This window comes from Rhipicephalus microplus, chromosome 3 (genome assembly GCF_043290135.1).
Source record: "Rhipicephalus microplus isolate Deutch F79 chromosome 3, USDA_Rmic, whole genome shotgun sequence".
Classification (NCBI taxonomy): Eukaryota; Metazoa; Arthropoda; class Arachnida; order Ixodida; family Ixodidae; genus Rhipicephalus; species Rhipicephalus microplus.
In genome coordinates this window covers 104,117,094-104,138,978 of record NC_134702.1, presented here as the reverse complement: position 1 = coordinate 104,138,978, position 21,885 = coordinate 104,117,094, and the positions used below count along the sequence as shown (strand labels likewise).

The following is a 21,885-nucleotide window of genomic DNA, read 5'->3' as shown; positions in this document are numbered from 1 at the left end:
CACACACACACACACACACACACACACACACACACACACACACACACACACACATATATATATATATATATATATATATATATATATATATATATATATATATATATATATATATATATATATATATATATTTATAAACTTCGAGGATAGTGCAGTATAGGAAACAAAACAATAAAATATTTATTTATTCCTAACAGTTTCGGCTGGTTGACCAGCCTTCTTCGGAGGATGTAAGTGAAATGGTACAAGTTCCCGTAGCAGAGGGTCACCCTCACAGTTTGAAGACTCTCCAAAACAATAAAAAAAAACGAGACAAACGGGCGAACGAGGTAGCAACAGACAAGAAGCAAAAGAAGGAGAGGAACTAGAAAGGAGCGACGGAGAGCCGCCGGAAACCAGCGGGTAATTCTGGCATTGTTACTGGGTATAGGTAAGACGCGCCGCCAGTGGAGGCGACCAAGAAAGACGGAAAAATGTAGAACATGTTGCCGCTTACTCGCATCCCACAGATGGATCGAGTTTAAGTTGACGTGGTCCGGCGGCTGGCCCGCGGCATCGGGCCAACACACACACACACACACACACACACACACACACACACACACACACACACACACACACACACACACACACACACACACACACACACACACACACACACACACACACACACACACACACACACACGCACACGCACACGCACACGCACACGCACACACACACACACACACACACACACACACACACACACACACACACACACACACACACACACACACACACAAGAAGCACACGACCCGCTCCAGCTTTCGGAAAATTATGGCCACGTTGAAAAGCTAATGTGCCCTCTCCCCCTCCCTCCACTTGCCCTCTCTTGCAGAAAACTGTACAACCAGTCATACTGAAAATAAATGAATGGGTATTTTTGTAAAGGATGAAGAAACAAAAGCGTAAACAAAAAATAAAATAAAAATAAATAATACTAAAAAGTACCCAGAAATGAAAACAAAGTCTAATAATACTAACACACGCCGTTTGGTTCACGTAGCATCGAATTCGTTTAGTTTCACGCGCTATATTGACCAACCTACCTGTGCGACTTCACGTATGTATAAATAAATTATTTGAGTAATTCAATTTCTGTGTTTCACGAAACGTCGCGGAGGCATGTCAGTCGCCCAGGGCTCTCGTTGATTCCGTGGGTAAGTGATCTGAATTTATTTATGAAGTATGACTCCCGCTGTTCGCGCTCTCGTGTGTTCTGGAAGCCGGATTGTAGGAGTATGACACTTACGCGTTCGAAAGAGTGACCAGGAAGATTGATATGTTTGGACAACGGCAAATTGGGGAGGCCCTTTACGTGTGCCCTGTGGTTGTTGAAACGCAAACGGAACGCGGTTTCCGTGTGTCCAATATATTCCTGTTTGCACACCTCACAGCGAATTTTGTATACCACATAGCTGAGTCACAGTTAAGGTCGTCTTTAATTTTGTGCACATAGTCTGAACAAGAGGCTTTGGCCGTATCTGTGGTCACCATGTGTGTGCACACCCTGCAGCGAGGTTTCCCGCACGGTCTACAGCCCTGATGGTGGTCGGATTTGTGTGTTTTCGCCCTGACCAGTAAGTCTCTCAGGTTTTTATTTCTTCGGTAAACCACCTTGGGCGGAGTCTGAAAAACGGCAGAGAGGCGAATACTCTAAGTATGTTGAAGTGGCGGGTTAGTATAGAATTCACCCGAAAGGCGGCGGCGCAGTATGTGAGGATTAAATTTGCCCCTGAAGTTATATCATCTTTATTCCCGCCTTTTTCTCGCATTGTTGATTCTCGGTCCAAAGAGCAAGCGCGCTCAATTGCATTGTCAATTATTTTTTCGGGGTACTTTTGACGCAAGAAGGCTGCTCTAAATTCCTGTGCGTGGGTGTCAAATTGCGTGATTTCAGAGCGAATTCTTCTGTATCTGTGGGCTTGAGAGTAAGGAACACCTGTTTTGCAGTGATGGGGGTGACTGCTATAAAAATGCAGATACTGTTGGCGGTCAGTTGATTTTTTATACAGGGAAGTAGATATCATGGTGCCACTGAGTGATACAGTGACATCCAGAAAGTGACCACTCTTCTGCGAATACGTGTGCGTGAATGTTATCGAAGGATGCAGGGAGTTGAAACCGGAAATGAATTTGGAAAGATTATGTTCACTATCGGCCCACACGAAGAATATATCATCGAGGAAGCGTCGGTAAAATATATATGTTTGAATGGAGAATTTTCGAGGAAAGGAATCTCCAAAGAGACCATGAAAATATTTGCATAATTTGGGGCCATTTTGGTTCCCATGGCAGTTCCGTTTACTTGCAGATAATGTTTTGGTCGAATTCAAGGTTATTATGTTTAAGTACAAGATTTAGGAGCACCTCTCAAGCGCTTTCGTCGAATTCACTCGTCGATTTACTTTTTCCATAGGCGGCGACTGTGGCGGCGATTCCTTCGATGTGGGGAATGTTTGTGTACAGTGATGAGACATCCATGGTGACCAAATAGCACTCTAGAGGTACCACAAGTTTTGAGACTTCTCAAAACTTGTGGTTCTCAAAACTTCTCTCAAAACTTATATATATATATATATATATATATATATATATATATATATATATATATATATATATATATATATATATATATATATATATATATATATATATCATATATGTCTCATTATTATTGTGTTAAACACTCGGAAAAACGAGCCCTTAGGTATACACTTATACACTTCTTTCCCTTATTTCATTATATATATATATATATGTATATATATATATATATATATATATATATATATATATATATATATATATATATATATATATATATATATATATATATATATATATATATATGAGATCTAACAGTAATGCCAAGGAATGTATAGGGGAAGTTATTAGAACCAATGGACTGTAAATAAGAAGAAAGAAATGTGGGTTAAAAAATAACCAGCCGTGAGCAGGGATGAAACCTACGACCTTCGAATAACGCGTTCGATGCTCTAACCGCTGAGCTATCACAGCGGCCTTCCCTCCATCTACTTTTTTCGGGGGTTTATATGCGAATTTAAAAGTAGGAGTGTCAGTCAGCGCCATCTACTAGCCAAGCGACGAGGGTGAAACACTCTTTTATTCGCATATGTGGCATCACGTAGCACGTGAACTTATAATGAGCGGGCAGCTGATCAATAGTCCCTCGTATACAACCTAATGATACCAAGTCTGTACCAAGTCTGCCAGTACGACACCCTCGTTAATGAATAAGGGAAAGAAGTGTATACCTAAAGGCTCGTTTTTTTGTGTTTTGACACAATATTAATGAGATCTAACAAACAGTGATGCCAAGAAATGTATAGGGGAAGTTATTAAAACCAATGGAATGTAAATAAGAAGAAAGAAAAGTGGGTGAAAAAACAACCAGCCGTGAGCAGGAATCGAACCTACAACTTTCGAATAACGCGTTCGATGCTCTAACCGCTGAGCTATCACAGCGGCCTTCCCTCCATCCACTTTTTTGGGTATGTATGTGAATTTAGAAGTAGGAGTGTCAGTCAGCGCCATCTATAAGCCAAGCGACGAGTGTGAAACACTCTTTTATACGCATGTGTGGCATCACGTGAACTTATTACGAGCGGGCAGCTGATCAATAGTCCCTTTTATACAACCTAATGACACCAAGTCTGCCAGTACAAAACCCTCGTTAATGAATAAGGGAAAGAAGTGTATACCCAAGGGCTCGTTTTTCCGTGTTTTGACACAATATTGATACAAAACAGCCGCTAAACACAGCTGCATGAAAGAGGAGGACGAAGTGGGTTTTTCCGTTGGATGCTGGTCTGACGCCATCTTGCTCGTCGGGTTCTCGGCGCTGTAAATAGCTCATTAAACAAGTTACTTGTAACATTATTGGTGGAGGTGAACGACCCCCGTACCTCGATGGAGACTCGCAGTGGTCGCACCATCGGCGACCTTTCGACTGCTTCGACTGCTGGTACTTCCTCTACGCTGCCCTCATCAGTCCAAGCCACCACCTACGTCACACTACCGCACCTCCGGGATCCCGGCACTTTCTCCGGTGATGGTACGATTGATCTCGACACTTGGCTGAAGTGGTACGAGCGCGTCAGTGCTACTCACCGATGGGATCCCACGCTCATGCTCGCCAACGTGCTTTTCTACCTGAACGGCACTACCCGAACATGGTTTGAAAGCCACGAAGCTGACATAACGAGCTGGGATCTCTTCAAAGAAAAGATACGTGACCTGTTTGGCGATTCATCTGGTCGTCAGCTCGCTGCGAAGAAGACTCTTGCCACACGGGCCCAGTCTTCTACCGAATCGTACGTCTCTTACATTCTTGACGTCTTGGCCCTTTGTTCCAAGGCCGACCAGTCCATGTCGGAAGACGAAAAGGTTAACCACGTCTTGAAAAGGCATTGCTGACGATGCTTTCAACCTGCTGGTTTTTAACAACGTCTCGAACATCGACACAATCCTTGAAGAATGCCGACGTCTCGAACAAGCTAAAGCCCGCCGCGTAGCCCAAAGCATCGTGCGCCTTCCGAACACAGCGGCCACTTCTTCGTGTGACGACGCCTTTCACCAGGCCCCTCTATGTGACAACCTTACAGGCATCATTCGTCGAGAGGTCGAGGCAGCACAACCGGTAGCCACGCCATTACCGACGCCTTCCGCGACCACGATCTCTTTATTACAAGCGGTAGTTCGTGAAGAGCTACCGAATGTCGGCCTACATCCTGTTCCTACCGTATACTCTGCTGAGCCTTCTTATCGTACCCCTTCTGCACCTCGCATACAACGCAATCCATCCGAATGGCGTACTCTAGATGACAGGCCCATATGTTTTAACTGTCGACGCGTTGGTCGTATCGCTCGTCACTGCCGCAGCCGCTGGGCTCCACCGTCCCACTATGCACCTCAGTATCACACCACTTCTGCTCGCCAATCGTCCCCATCACTTTCTCCATCAACGCCGACCACATTTTCTGCTCCTACAGTACCTCTGAGCAGACCTCGCTACGACCGGTCACCGTCCCCTGCTCGTCGTCAGTCCCGGTCGCCCCCACAACGCCGTGCTGCCTCCCCGACCTATTCGCAGCATCTCTGACCGGAAAACTAGGCCGTGCAGCTTCTGGAGGTGGAGCTGCGTTGACAACCTTCGTAACAAATCCTCGATTAACATTAACAACGTACCGGAACCTTTTGGACGTTACTGTCGCCAATGTTCGTGTCAGTGCATTGATAGATACTGGCGCGCATGTGTCCATTATGAGTGCTAACCTTCACCGTCGACTTAGAAAAGTTGTCACGCCCGCCCTCAATCAAGCTGTACGAGTCGCCGATGGAGGAACATCCGCAATTCTTGGCATGTGCTCTGCGCGAGTGTCTATTGGGGAGAGAAGCACTGTCGTTCTTTTCGCCATTATCGAACACTGCCCTCATGAACTCATACTCGGTATGGATTTTCTAGCCACGCACTCTGCCCTCATAGACTGTTCAGCTGGCTCTCTCCATCTCGATTTACCCGTCTTTTCCGCCCGACCAGCCCACCGCAAACCAGCCTCTGCTGCAATGATTTCACGCGCCTCCCTCCTAACTCTGTCACACATGTCGACTTATCCTCCACGCCGCCAGTACCTGATGGTGATTACATGGTGGCTCCGATTCCTGCAGTGAGGCTTACGCATGGGGTTGCTGTGCCGCATATGATTCTGACGATTAAGAGAAACCGCATCTTCCTTCCACTGGTCAACTTTTCGCTCACCACCCAAGTTCTGCCACAGGGTATCTCCCTGGCCAAAGTTACTGCTCTCCAAGATGACCAAGCCGAGCCCTTCAGAGTTGACGATTGCTGCAGCCCAGTCAGTGGTTCCACTCCATCATGTTCTTGGAGCGCCGACATCGAGCGAATGGTGTCATCGGACCTCACGTCTGAGCAAGCTGCAGCGCTTTGCCACGTTCTTGAGGGCTATCGTTGCATTTTCGACTTTGCCAGCAACTCTTTGGGCCAAACGACCATTGTCACCCATCGCATAAATACTGGCCATGCAAAAAAATTACAAAAAAAGACGTTTATCCTTTACCTCGCATCGACGACGCCCTCGACTGCCTGTACGGTGCCACTTATTTTTCAACTATTGACCTTCGATCAGGGTACTGGCAGATATCCGTCGACGAGATGGACCACGGGAAGACCGCATTCATCACTCCTGATGGTCTTTATCAGTTTAAGGTGATGCCCTTTGGACTCTGAAATGCACCAGCCACATTTGAAAGAATGATGAACTAATTGCTCCAAGGGCTTAAATGGTCCACCTGCTTGTGTTTCCTTGACGATGTTATTGTCTTTTCGCACACATTCGACTCGCATCTTGATCGTTTGTCAGCTATTGTGGACGGTTTTCGTCGAGCGGGACTCCAGCTTAACGCCTCTAAGTGCCGCTTTGCTCGTCGTCAAATTTCCGTGCTCGGTCCCCTTGTCGATGCTCAAGGCGTGCGTCCAGACCCAGAGAAAATTCGCGCAGTCACGAACTTTCCCGTTCCGAAGACCACAAAGCATGTCCGCAGTTTCGTGGGGTTGTGCTCATATTTCAGACGCTTTGTCAAGGACTTTGCGACAATTGCACGCCCACTCACAGACCTCTCGAAGAAAGACGCCTCGTTTACCTGGGGCCATGACCAAGCGTCATCGTTTTCGCAACTTACGACATTGCTTACAACGCCACCAATCTTGGCTCACTTTGATCCATTAGCCCCAACCGAGGTTCACACGGACGCCAGTGGACATGGCATAGGAACTGTGATATTGCAGCAACAACGCGGACACGACCGTGTTATAGCCTACGCAAGTCGACTGCTTTCTCCAGCCGAGCGCAACTATTCCATCACGGAGCGCGAGTGCCTCGCCCTTGTATGGGCAGTCGCCAAGTTTCGCCCATACCTGTACGGGCGCTCATTCCGTGTTGTCACGGATCATCACGCGCTCTGCTGGCTAGCCTCCCTGAAGGACCCCACGGGACGTCTCGCTCGTTGGCCTCTACGCCTTCAAGAGTACACGTTCTCTGTAATGTACAAAACAGGGCGATTACATCAGGATGCGGATTGTTTATCCCGCTACCCTGTTGACGAAGCAACCGATACTGACGCTATCACGGACGTTTTTTCCGTGTCGCAGCTGTTAAACATTGGCGAAGAGCAACGTCTGGATGCTTCTTTACGAGCCATCATTGACAAACTGGAGTCAACGCCTCGCGACTCGTCCCTACGAATGTTTTAGGTGAAAGACGGGATCCTATATCGCCGCAACCTTGATTCCTTTGGATCAGACTTACTTCCTGTCATTCCAGCGCCCTGCGTTCCACTGTCCTGCATCAACTTCATGACGCTCCCATGACGGGCCATTTGGGCGTTTCTCGCACATACGATCGGGTACGACGTCGGTTTTTTTGGCCTGGACTTGTGAGCCCTGTGAGCCCTGTCATTCGCAAAACGCCGTCTGCCCTCCCAGCCGGCTACCTTCAGCCGATCGACGTTCCCAACGAGCCTTTCTTCGAGTTGGTCTCAACCTGTTGGGCCTTTTTCCACTCTCCACAGCCGGAAATAAATGGATTGCTGTTGCCACGAACTACGCGACGCGGTATGCAATCACACGAGCACTCCCGACCATCTGCGCTACCGACGTTGCGGACTTTCTGCTGTACGACAAAAATATTAGTGCACGGTGCTCCCAGTCAACTTCTCACCGACCGTGGCCGCACGTTCTTATCAGCTGTCGTTCATTAAATCCTGAGGTCTTGCCATATCAAGCACAAATTTGCTACTTCGTACCATTCCCAGTCAAATGGCCTCACGGAGCGCCTTAACAGGACCCTAACCGATATGCTTGCCAAATACGTTGCGCCAGACCACCATAATTGGGACATTCATTTGCCGTATGTGACGTTCGCCTACAACTCATCTCGTCACAACACTGCCGGATATTCACCCTTCTATCTACTATATGGCCCGGACCCAACTCTACCCTTAGACACGTTACTACCTGCGGCCACTGAATACGCTAGTGAAGCGATTGCCCGCGCCGACCACGCGCGCCAAGTCGCCCGTAACCGTCTACAGACTTCACAGGCGCGCCAACAACAGCTCTACAATTCTCACCATAGGGACATGCACTTTTCTCCGGGTTCTCTCGTGCTCCTCTGGTCACCTACTCGGCATGTGGGACTGTCGGAAAAATTGTTGTCGCCCTACACTGGACCATTCCGTATCGTTCGCCAAGTGACAGACGCCACGTACGAGATTGTTCCAACCGATCCGACAAAGTCATCGTCAGCTCCGAGCGACACCGTTCACGTGGCTCGGCTAAAGCCCTATTACCCCCATTCAACATCATCTGCGTAAATTTAGCACCGGGACGGTGCTTCTACCGCCGGGGGTTATGATACAAAACAGCCGCTAAACACGGCTGCATGAAAGAGGAGGACGAAGTCGGTTTTCCGTTGGATGCTGGTCTAACGCCATCTTGCTCGTCGCGTTCTCTGCGCTGTAAATAGCTCATTAAACAAGTTACTCGTAACAATATAAATGAGATCTAACAGACAGTAATGCCAAGGAATGTATAGGAGAAGTTATTAAAACTAATGGAATGTAAATAAGAAGAAAGAAAGGTGGGTGAAAAAACAACCAGCCGTGAGCAGGAATCGAACCTACAACTTTCGAATAACGCTTTCGATGCTCTAACCGCTGAGCTATCACAGCGGCCTTCCCTCCATCCACTTTTTTTGGGTTTATATGTGAATTTAGAAGTAGGAGTGTCAGTCAGCGCCATCTATGCGCCAAGCGACGAGTGTGAAACACTCTTTTATGCGCATGTGTGGCATCACGTAGCACGTGAACTTATTACGAGCGGGCAGCTGATCAATAGGCCTTCGTATACAACCTAATGACACCAAGTCTCCCAGTACGAGACCTTCGTTAAGGAATAAGGGAAAGAAGTGTATACCTAAGGGCTCATTTTTCTGTGTTTTGACACCATAATATATGAGATCTAACAAACAGTAAAGCCAAGGAATGTGTAGGGGAAGTTATTAGAGCCAATGGAATGTAAATAAGAAGAAAGAAAAGTGGGTGAAAAAATAACCAGTTATGAGCAGGAATCGAACCTATGGCCTTCGAATAACGCGTTCGATGCTCTAACCACTGAGCTATCACAGCGGCCTTCCCTCGATCCACTATTTTGGGGGGGGGGGGTTATATGTAAATTTGGAAGTAGGAATGTCAGTGAGCGCCATCTATAAGCCAAGCGACGAGTGTGAAACACTCTTTTATGCACATGTGTGGCATCACGTAGCACGTGAACTTATTACGAGCGGGCAGCTGATCAATAGTCTCACGTATACAACCTAATGACACCAAGTCTGCCAGTACGAGACCCTCGTTAATGAATAAGGGAAAGAAGTGTATACCTAAGGGCTCGTTTTTTCGTGTTTTGACACCATAATAATGCTATCTAACAGACAGTAATGCCAACGAATGTATAGAGGAAGTTATTAGAACCAATGAAATGTAAATAAGAAGAAAGAAAAGTTGGTGAAGAATGAACCAGCCGTGAGCAGGAATTGAGCCTACGACCTTCGAATAACGCGTTCGATACTCTAACCGCTGATTTATTACAGCGGCCTTCCCTCCATCCCCCTTTTTTGGGGGGTTTATATGTGAATTTAGAAGTAGGATTGGCAGTCAGTGCCATCTATAAGCGAAGCGGCGAGTGTGAAACACTCTTTTATGCGCATGTGTGGCATCACGTAGCACGTGAACTTATTACGAGCGGGCAGGCGATCAATAGTTTCACGTATACAACCTAATGACACCAAGTTTGCCAGTACGAGACCCTCGTTATTGAATAAGGGAAAGAAGTGTATACCCAAGGGCTCGTTTTTCCGTGTTTTGACACAATGATAATGAGATATAACAGACAGTAATGCCAAAGAATGTATAGGGGAAGTTATTAGAACCAATATAATGTAAATAAGACGAAGGTAAAGTGGGTGAAAAAATAACCAGCCGTGAGCAGTAATCCAACGTACGACCTTCGAATAACACGTTCGATGCTCTAACCGCTGAGCTATCACAGCTCAGCGGTTAGAGCATTGTGTGATTGGTTAGAGCATTGTGCCTCCACGCATATATATATATATATATATATATATATATATATATATATATATATATATATATATATGCGTGGAGACCAAAAATGTCGATATACGCCAATGAACACATCTACATCAGTACACATGTATGCCGCTCTACTGGCTTTAATATATTGCGAAGTGCAAAGCGTTGTGGTTTTGGAAAATACATTTTGAAGTCGTGTTAAGCTTGCTCAATTTAATACTTATGCAGAGGTCCAATCTGCGATCCCTCAAACCAATCTTGCTCAAACAAACAAAACGCTGTTAGGAATGCAGTTTCACTAGCGGCAAAGTAACATTAGCATTTGGTCTGCAAAAAACTGAACAGATATTTGAAAGGTATGCTAAGCATACGTTTTCTACATTTTATTAAGCATGCTTTATCAACCGGGTCAAGGTATGTGTCAATTACACCACCAAATAAAGGCTGCTGAACATTCACAAGACGTGGAAATACTTTCGAACTTGAAAGAAGAAGAGAACACTCTCGAACAGTACAGGTGCCGACAGGGTATACAAATTCAATTTTTTTTCGGTTCAGCTAAGAGGCGGCAATATGCGAATAGAAATAAAAAAATGATTGCAATGGAGCTTGACGGACCATTTTTTGTGAAAAAGGTATTTACAGAACTCATCAGTTATCTTGTTGCAAACGATGATATCAACTCAGTAGTTCTTGTTCGTTTTGCCGCAGGCCAATTAAAAACTACGTGGTTCGAAAAAAAGCTCTCATGATAAAAACAGAGGGTACTCGATTCTTTGACATGTTAACCTCTAGAAACAACTGGTTTTTTGGCTTGCAAATAGCTAGGTTTGAAAATTCACCAATCGATGCGTTCGGAGCTCACAGGTGTCACAGGTCCCGTTAATTCGGGAGGCGATTGTCGGGCTAATTCCAAGGTCCGAAGTATAGGCCCCCCGAACCGCACCACGAAAGCGTGGACAATTTAGAAGTGGTCCTTTTTGGCGCGCCAGCGGACGCCGGCTGTGGCCCAAAGAACAAGTCAGAGCCGAGAGTTGATAAACAAACAAAATTATATTCTCAATAATGGCAGATCAAAAACAATACACAAGTATGCACACTCCACAATAGTTGAGTACAAAATGTCACCAATCAAACAACGTACTACACAGTACAATCAGCCACACTCGAAACAACGGACACAGACAACGATACGCACTACAATGCAGTCGCATGCATTGAACAACCAAGACACTTGAAGACTAAAGAGATAGAAAACCTATCCAGTCCAAAGTTCTTGGAACAAAAGTCTGGATGATACTTTTCCGAGAATCACTCACTCAAAGGCCAGCGTTGTTGTCGTTCCGCTGCCCCCGAAGTTTCTCTTCTAGGAAACCTCTGTCGTTCTGCTGCTCCCGAAGTTTCTCTTCCAGGAAACCTCGCGTCTTCAAGTGCTCCCGAAGGTTGGCTTCCAGGAAACCTCTGTCGTTCTGCTGCTCCCGAAGTTTCTCTTCCAGGAAACCTCGCCTCTTCAAGTGCTCCTTCCTGAAGTTTCTCTTCCAGAAAACCTCGCGTCTTCAAGTGCTCCCGAAGTTTCTCTTCCAGGAAACCTCTGTCGTTCTGCTGCTCCCGAGGTTTCTCTTCCAGAAACTTCGCGTCTTCAAGTGCTCCCGAAGTTTCTCTTCCAGGAAACCTCGCGTCTTCAAGTGGCCACTCTCCAAGCTACAAACTTCTTTGCCGGAAACACGTCGGCTTCACATACGCAGCTGTTGCCACGCGTCTTCGCTCGATAGCGGTAAACACACACTCTTGCCTGTAGCTCGAGTCGTCACCCCTCAGGTGGAAATCTTCTTTTCCTGCTTTGTCTCTACGGACAAAACCTTCGCCGACCACACGGCGGAATACCCTACGCACTCTGGCGCTAACTTCTGTCTTCTTCTGATCTTTCATCTCGGCTGCTCGATTAAATACCTTCCGCGCGAGATTCCAGAAAGTTCTCATCATTTCGCTGGCGCGATGCGCAGCGAAGGCTGGGGGAGAGGGCGAGACGGTTCGAAGGCCATCCGCGACGGATGACTCAACCCGGCATCTCCACGCTCCTTTCCTTCGAGAAATTTTGAGGGCTTGCTCGGCCGCCGATGTGTGGTGAGGAGAATTGTCGGCGAAGCTACACTTCAGAGGGGAGAGGGACGCGTGCCCGGGGAGTCTTTGGATGCTTGTTTTCTTTTTTTTCTTTTTTTATCGTCTACCTCGCGGCGTCACTCCGGCATTTCGTCGCGAGAATTTGGCAGCGCGCCCTTTTTTGAGCACTCGTTTTGTGACAACAGGACACACAAATCATGTGCGAGTATGATTGTACCCCACATATCAATCTATTTCTTTTGCCCTGCCTTTTTTTTATTTGCAATGCCCTCAGGGCCAAACGGCCTTACAAGCCAACTGCCTATGTCTTATAGTGAAATAAACAAAGTGAGAAAATTGCCGGAACGTTCGTTATTCCTTCCTAAATAATGAACTGTTAATTTTCGTTTTTATTGCACAATTCTTTCCTATAATGCAATCCAATAAAACAGTTTGTGCTAAGTGTCACAAGGTTTTTAGATTATTATGTTAAAATGGCCTCTATGTTTAGCACTAAACCAAGGAGCCCAATTTCAGTTATTTGTAACTGCCTGTGTCTTACAAATTTCTTATATATTGTTTCCTTAAACACTTCATTTTCAAATGCAAAGGATTTCTTCGCGCACTGCAGGCATTTTGAGCGTAAAGCTAGCCTTATACATTGGCAATATAGAGAGAGGGGTGACATGGGGCACAAAGTCAGCCCCACCCATACACATGATCGGGAAGGGGGCGCTGCGACGAACCTTTGTTGACCCCCCTCCTCCTTCTCTGCAGGGGAACTCATCGCATGCTTATTCACAGTCATCTCTCGGTCTCGCAACTGCTTTGTAAAATGACTCTGTGGGCGTAATGACAGTGAAGCATCAATTTAGGTTACAGCGCTGGATGTCTACTTTTATAAACATAAGTGTAGAGCACTTACGTAAACATATTGCAATTATCCGGCATGATGCCTTCAGTTTACAAGTACATATCTTAAGTTAGAGTAGCTTATCACTTCAGTTGTTCCTAATACCGATGTTACTGTTGGCACAATCACGCATCCTGAAACAGCCTATAATAAACTTATGGCACTGGTCAAAATGTACCTGTGTGCACAACTCTTTTACATCTCTTCAACGTCAGTTTGAAACATTCTACTTCATAAAATAATAACACGGCTGTCACCTTTTCACCGCATGCTTCGCATAACATCTGTTTCTATGATACCAGAAATCTGCTGTCTTTTTCGCGGTTTAATGTGTACCGAAATTCGAGGTATATACTTAAGTAACATCGGTGAAACTTGGTTTATGTGGTTTCGTGCTTAAAACAGTCTATATCCTGAACGTAGGAACCTTTTATTTGCAGCTGCTGTAACAATATCGGGTGATATTTCTAACGAAGAAGAAAGCACTGATTCATATTATTACAGCTACCAAGATATTGATAATCCGGCACTGGATGGTATGTTTTTTTCTTAATATCAAGTCAGGAACAAACTTTCACCATTTATTCCGTTAAAACTCTTAGCGAACACAAATCTGCATGCCTGGGATACCATAGTAAGAACATTAAGCAGCGCAATAGGCTGAACCTAATTTGTTGCGCCTATCTAAAATTTCATAGTAAACAAAAAGACCTTTGATTACTTTTACGAGTCTGGACTTGCTGCTGGAAAAAAAAATCTATTTTAACTTAACACGTGAACTTACTTTTCAGATCATTATACTCTGTTTTAAAGTTGGGAAAGTACTTTTCTTTTTGAAAACTAGTTTACTGGTCCTTTTTAAAGATACTTATTTACGTGGTAAGCTAGGGCTACCTGAAATCAGTCAAATGACTTTTGTTCTACGAGTGTAAACATTTATATCGCTATAATATACTTCACCTTATATTGAACGCTCTCTCGCTTTCGAATGACATTAGTTATTTATTGGAGCTCTATGGTGATAAGAGATTCTTGCACCATAAAATATTTTTCGTGTCACATATGCATTTTACATTTGTCACAATATTACACCAGCGTAAATTGTATAGGAACCGCAAGACGACGTCGTTTCGTGGCTCAACTATGGGCACATGAAATTCTGCTTATGTGTAGCTAAAAGGATATATTATTTGCTGCCTCAACCAGGACGATGCTAACAATGCGAGTGATTTGCAAGCTTACGATCATGCCTCTTATAGTGCACCTATAAAAACGAACGTCTCCACTAGGGGGAATTCGATGTGTGCCGTCATTGTCAGTGTGACGGGGGGGGGCAGCATCAATACGGATAAATAAAATGATTTTGAGCCCTTTAATGTGCCTCCAGATGTGAGATTTGAACCAAATTTCATATAGCAATCAAGAGCAAGACCACCACATTGACAACACCTTGTCGTTTCTCCACGCTAAGAATAAATGAGGATCTCTTTCACTATAGTTATGCTTGGCTTCAGCACCTACAGAGCCAAATTAGAACAACTACCATGGATCAACGTTGCAGCCAGGTTATTATCTTGCCTCTCAATCGCATGGTCAACAACGGAAGCGAGCGCGTGCATTCGCGGAAGGTATTCTGTAATTTCTAAGCTGTAAAAAAGCTTATTGATGGTGGCTGATCATATTTTCAACTTCAAAACATGTAGTTTGCCGCCTTCACGCGAAAATTGCGCTGCAAGTTATTGCGTGATCAATAGAAAAGCTACTGACGAAACCTCCACCTTAGCAATCTTACCGCATAATTATTTGTTATCAAACTAATTTTACTGTTTGTACATACATCTGTAGTGCTTTTCTTTGTATATGGTTAGGACCCTAGTCATGGGAGCCGCATTCGCATAAGTCAGATTCTTTTGGGTGTATTGAGTATCCACTGCTTAAATTATTGTTTATTTTTAAGTTATTAGTAACTTGACTTTATAGTCAAAATAAACAGATTGTTATTATGGAATCTAGATTTTAAGGTAGTACTATAGAAGAAACATCGAAGATGGTTGGCTGAAAAGTCGTGGCATTACAATCGTTCGCTTTATGAACAAAGATTGTATTGCAAATATGATGCAGAATATAAGGTAATCTTCATTGAATCAACTTGTTGTGTTAAATGAAAACGCGATTCGTTGCAGTTGATGGTAAGAGACATGTGTGGTAAAATGTGTACAAGCCGGAATGATATCTTTGGGATCGCCTACGGTTGCTATTCAATACCGCCAAATAGATTGTATAACCTAACATTTGAGACATGTTTGAGAAAAAGCAAAAATAATACAATTCGTCACATTCTTTTCATCATACAGTCGTTATATTGTACAAATAGAAAACGAGTATGCTAAAGCTTTTCGGAAAAAACAACACCAGAAAATTTAATAATGATCTTCTTAGTGAGCATAGCGTGAGTCGATTTTGAAAGAGTCACTTTTGTGTCCCTTTCGTTGTGCGAGTTCAGCGCTCTCCACTGAATAACAGAAGTTTATTCATCGAATGACGCGTCCATCTCCATTAATTTAGGCATTATTGGCACGCAGCAAGTGCATACCTACAGTTTTCAGGACTCTTTAACTGCAGCAATGTACCTCTTTAGACTGTGGCCTCGTTGATGGCACTCCTAGATTTTCCTGAGTCCGAAAATATTCAAGAAGTATTGGGTGACAGAACCGAGACATGCTTTTACATTAACCTCAACCACGTGTACCTAGGGGCTAGTGTGTATTTTACGTTTTGTTAAAAATGAATATATTTAGTAAATTACCGGCCATGCGGTTTCTTCACAGAAGCAATGACCGAAAAGTTCTTTTTGTAAAACATTTGACGTTCCAGTTAAGTCCTGACTCACTGAGAAGATATGAATATTTCTAAAATGCTAAGAGATGTGTAAAGAAAGATACATAGTTATAATTTATTTCTGTAGCCAGACCATTCACTTCTTTCCAGCATTCACACCGAGGAAAGACGTAACGCCTCCAACGTTGAACCTGAGTGGTGTGAGTTTGGAAAGTGGAGAGTATGGTTAGTATATTTTATGCTATGAAGTTTTGAAAAAAGATTATTTTTCGTGCGTGGCTCACTAACAAAGGAAGTGGATCTTCTTTTCTATTTCATAGAATACACTTTGTAGATAAACGGACTTGATTATTTCTGAAAAAAATGTCATTCTTAAAACATGATCCCTTTGGGAACAGTCGGCTGACGTAACTTCTGTGGTGCCGAAACAGTATTCGTTTTGTTTTGTTTTCGCTATCCCCAATTAGTTTCGCTGTTGCAGGCAGCAAAGCTATTCCACTTAGTAGGTGAAACAAAAGGTAGCACCTTCGCACTGATCCATTGAAGAGAACACTGCATACAGTCTTTGTTTGAGGCATGCGAGTTCGTTGCGCGTAAGGTAATGATGCCTAGAAACATATAAAATTTGCCAAATAGCGCAGAAGCTCCGTTTCAAGATCTAAATTATAAGCAATGCTCTGTCAGAATAAGGTCGACCGGAAGTAGCCATTCAACTACTGAATGTGTAACCCTAGAAATTATCTTGCTATGTTCGGGAAAAGTATTCTGAAACTATTGTTTGCTTTGTTGCAACTGAGAAAACACGTGCTTGTTACGCCTGTTACTCGTACAAGTATTACGACTTGTTATGACTCGCAGGCTAGATCACTCAAGGAATGCCGGCAGCTACAGGTAAGGTCTCAGGAGTTTACTCCAGAAGTGGTCTCTTAAATGGAACTCGTACCAGGGTGACCAGCGGAACTGGTTTCAGCAGGAAAGACGAGCCGGCGTAAGAATAAAGAACTCTAGTTTGTTTTACAGAAGCAGTGCGCCAGGAAGAACATCGCGGTGGCATCGCTACAAGTCAAAATGACGGAAAATAAGCACACGTCTTTGGATAGTTTCTTTTTTATTAATCTCTTATTCCCCATATCTGTGGTTGAGACTCCACTCAGATGTTAGTAAAAGGCATTGTCTTCATTTTCGAACTAATCCTGCCCCTTGTAGTGGCTGGCAACGACTCCTGTAACCGAGCAAGGGGTGTGGGGTTTTAGGAAATCAGTAATCTTAGCTTTCACTAATAATACTAACACACCCCCGTTCAGCACGCACCACTATCCCACGCCTAAACATCGGCATGGTCTGCCAGGGATGAGCGCAATCCACGTTTAATATACGTTTTCGCGATGGCGGCGCTGAACTAATCTAAAATATTGTGCCGCCACGAAGGAAATCTTTAAGGGCAGAAAACAACATTCACTATTCAGAGGGATGATAATAGCGGCTGCTTGTTGCCTCTTCTGGTTGTCTTTCAGTTCTCTGAAACAGGTAACAGTTTGGCATGTCTACAACATCGTTCTACTCCCTGGACAGATGTGAGATTCCTCCAAAGGTTCACAAGCAGTCTTGTTAACAGCAAGCACCTGCTGAAAATGCACCGAATCTTGTGCCGCTACATTACAAGCGTGAGACAAGTTACCACTTAGTTCCGTCAGACTTATCAGTAATAAAAGCCAAAAGTTAGTGTTTCAATGTAAATGTCTGTAAAACACAGCTCATGTGTTTTCATAACCCTTGAGGAAAGTCAATCTATAGGCGTCTCGTTGGTAGCTCACTGTTCATATTGTTCTCTTGCGCACGTGTTCCTTGTGTTTAATTTGTGGAATACCATGGTATACTTAACTATAAACAGTGACTTCTCCTGCGATTCTCACCTGGCTTACGTTTGCTCAAGGCTTCGGACAGTCTCTCGAACGTTATGCCCTATTGAATACTCTACTCCACTAACAGTTCGCAGTTATACTAAAAGCGTTTAGTTATAGTGTTCTTCGCTGCGGTATTACGTCGTTCGGTCACTGTGTGATTCATTGGAAAAATAGAGTCAACTCCACCCTTCCTTCTATATTGAAAGTGATTAGCTATGATTTACAACTTCCCTCAAGCGCAGACCTTTTTGAATCCCTACGATGCTGTAACTTTCATGCCCTCCTCACTGAAACGGCTGTCCTAAAACGTTTTTGGTTAAACGAATATAATGTTCTGTATGTAGTTACACGCCGCCTTCGACCTAAAATTAATTTTCGGGTGATTCACTGCTCCACTAGATGTGGTCAGTGCACTCGTAGGTACTTCATACCATCTTTATTTATTAAACTACCCGCGAGTGTTTTTGTGTTAAATTAAAATTCAAATTGTAGCAACTTTTTTGCGGCATTATTCTGTAACTCTTTCGCAATACCTGTTGTTTTTCTCCAGAAAATTCATCAAATGTTGCCTTGTTGCATGAGGCTATGTGTTGCACTTGGTGTACTAAAGGAAGTATAATTCATGTTTTTTTTTCACTGTCCTTTTTATTCGGCATGTGCTAAAACAATGGTATAATGCCTTGTGATGTTCTTTCTCGTTTTCTCGTTTTTTCAATTTTTTCTTCTTAGCATCATCCAAAATCTGATGATATCCCATTATTGTATTGTTGCTATTGCATGATAGAATTGCACGCTAGGTCATGCTACTTGTATTAGTATCAGTTTTATTTTCTCTAGCACTGCCATATAAGCACGTGTTTGTTTTGTATACATACGCTTAAAAAAGTGTATGCATCTAAGTGACCTCAGATATAACAAGCGTTGTGGTCTGCTGTCTGTCGGCTCAGCCCTCCAAGCCCAATGAGGCTTTGGCAGGCCAATTTTGAATCTAAAGGTGAATATCTTCTTCAGATATCTATCTGGCTAGGTGAACTTTAATACTAATAACATCCGAACAGCCACTTCGATTTGTTATACGTGTAACAATAAATTTATCTGCATTTCAGTGAATACACACAAAGCAAGACTTATGTGAGGAAAAAAAATCACGAGTTTAAATTTTCGAGGATGACGCGACATTTAGAAGGCTTGACTTGTAAACCATCACCATTTACATTATGGCTCTCATTTTTGTGGCATGTTTTGAAAGATGAATGCTGCAGAAGCACACTCCAGGACTAGAAGTGATCATTCGAACAGTGAAGCTGTCGAGGCTGCCACTAATTTGTGTTCTTTCGTAATAAACTATGATCATGGTTTACCGGTACGCGCTGTTGGTAACTTGTGCTTCTTCATGCAAAGCTCCTCAGGGGGGTATGCACTACAGGAATAAGGTTGTCTCACTACAACATGCAGCAGGTGCAAGTGCGAAACGCAAAAGAACAGGTCAAAAAGATAGAGAAAAAAAGGGATAGAGAGATAAAAAAGAACGAGTTAAAGAAAGAAAGAATATAAAGAAAGAGAAAGATCAATGGAATTAAAGAAAATGAAGATGTAAAAACAGAAAAAAAACAAAAAGAGCGAACCGGAAAGATATAGAACGTAATAGACACAAAGACATAGAAATGAAAAAAAACCAAGACAAAAAGACAAAACACCAAAATATAGACATAAAAGGGCAACTTTTTACAACGCCGACACACTCACTGCATCCTACAAATCTTCTAATAATGAGGCTACTGTTTCTTTAGAATTAGTACAAAATACAGATTAACCCACTTAAATTTGGGACAAAGAGAAGGGTCATAGATCATAACATAGCATCGAACTGAAAAAGCGGTACTGGAAAATCTTCGCGCTGAGCTTTTGCGCAGATAGCTGCAATGTGGACAGTAACAAACACGCAAACAGAGCGCCAGTTTCACGTCTTGTAAAGATCAGTATTGCCATACGCGTTTATGATCTCATTTTGATGTATTCGGGTCCCACCCACAAAAACGGTACGTGACACTCGGCACAAACTATGCCACAATGTTCAGGAAGTTTCGCCATTATTTGAGATCATTCTGTTAAGGTTACGCGCAGTACGCGAAGAGTCAAGTTTAGTATACAAGTTATGCAAGCACCAAATATAAATCTGGAAAGTTGAACGACCGAAGTGTAATAGACGTGGTTTAACCACCTGCAGCTTCAGGTATGCAGTCTTGCATTTAAGCAACATTGAGGGCTTTTTGGTGAGGGTTTGAGAGCAGACTTGAGCGCGCCGCTGGGGCAGTGACCACGGCGTTATCCTCAGTGGCATGCTCATGTAATACGAGGCCGCATCTGCCGATGTAATTGGTTTAAAAAAAGCAGATTCAGGACTTTATTCGGTTCATAATAGCGATTAGTCACGTTTGTATTGCCGTCGTGTCAACCTCTGAAACACCAAGTTGTTGCATAGTTTCGAGGCTTTAATGTGGGTCTATAATAGATAGTACAAGATGCATTGCACAACGAGCAATCTAACACGTTGTATTTCATTATAAGAACGTAAGATCTCCATTTTCATATAAAGTACCTTAAAGCCCGCCAGCAATTGTGCAAAGGCGGTGTGAGAGCACCTTTGCATCGACAAACATATAGCCTAATGGAGAACATATTCATTACAATGTAAAACTTCACTGAATAATTCTTAACCTAATGCACCAGCTTACGTGCAAAACATCATTTCTATATTGTTCTCGTGATCGTAACTACAAGAAAAGTAACAGTGGTGTTCCTGATTGAACTCTTTGTTTAGGTGTCTAGATATGAAAGTGAGAAGTTAGGGTGAAGCAACGCTCACTGCACACTGATAGGAACAGCATTTTCTTCGGTCATCGGTAATCTATTCATCGGTAGAAAGCCTCGTCTTTTACATATCAGTCGTTGAACTTCCTAGCTTTATCACAGGGGCTCACGTGAGCTGTTGACTAAGCTGAACTATTCGCGTACTGTGCATATTCTCAGCGAAATAATTTTAATACTCGTAATCTTAACGAAATCTTAACGAAAAACAACAGTGAAGCTTCGTGAATATTGGGGCATGGTTTGCGCCGAGCACTTTGAAGAGTTTCTGTGGGCGACCCACGTGAAACTAGCACTCTGTGTGCTTGTCAATCTCAATGAAGCAGCTATAATTGGCGATAGTCTTTCTTGGAATATTATAAGCAAAAGTTTTATTGTGTTTGTCTGTATGCTAGTCTTCCCTGTGCAAAAACCAACGATTTTAACCCAACTAAACATTTTATCTTTAGGTAGGCCCTCAAAAAATCTCTAGAATGCAAGTAGAGTTCTTAGATTATATTTTAGTGCCATTATTCAGGCCAAGTGATTCTTAACCCAGAATTAAAATAGTTTGCTCTGAGGCCAAGTTCTTTTGAACCTTGTTGAAAGTAAAAATCATCATTGCCCTTTTTTAAAGTATATTTTCGACACATTCTGTGGAGTTGTATAGTGTGCTTGCAAATGTAACCGGTTGCCAACGAGACAGATTTTTATGTCCATTTCACTTTGCACACGCATTGAAAGCATATATATGATAAGCCAGGTCAACCGCAAGTCTGTAGCGCTTTCCTCGTACTTGCGGCGTAACAGCTTTTTAATTTTCAACTTTTTCAATCACTGCTCCAATATTGCCTGTAGATGTAAGTGGGCGCTCTATTACTGACTGGTAGCTGCGCCTTTACTGTGTACTTCGATCTGCTCCCCATTTGGCCAAATTCATTTGTAACAGTTTCACTCTTATGCAAATGGCATTACGGAATGACTGAAAGACCCGAACACTCTTTTTGCCTCTTTGCACAGCCCTGTTTCCATGACATTCAACCTGTACCA

The 21,885-nt window shown here is 43.5% G+C and overlaps 1 protein-coding gene across 2 annotated transcripts in view; it reads left to right on the top strand.

Annotated features, from left to right (window-relative positions):
• LOC119159970 (uncharacterized) overlaps nt 1-21,885 on the top strand; it is a 144,943-nt gene that overhangs the window by 55,162 nt on the left and 67,896 nt on the right. For both annotated transcript variants that reach the window (XM_075890082.1, XM_037412750.2), the window contains 2 exons: nt 13,687-13,782; nt 16,235-16,309. In XM_075890082.1, the coding sequence (XP_075746197.1) occupies nt 13,687-13,782; nt 16,235-16,309 (171 nt within the window). The remainder of the gene's footprint in view (nt 1-13,686; nt 13,783-16,234; nt 16,310-21,885) is intronic.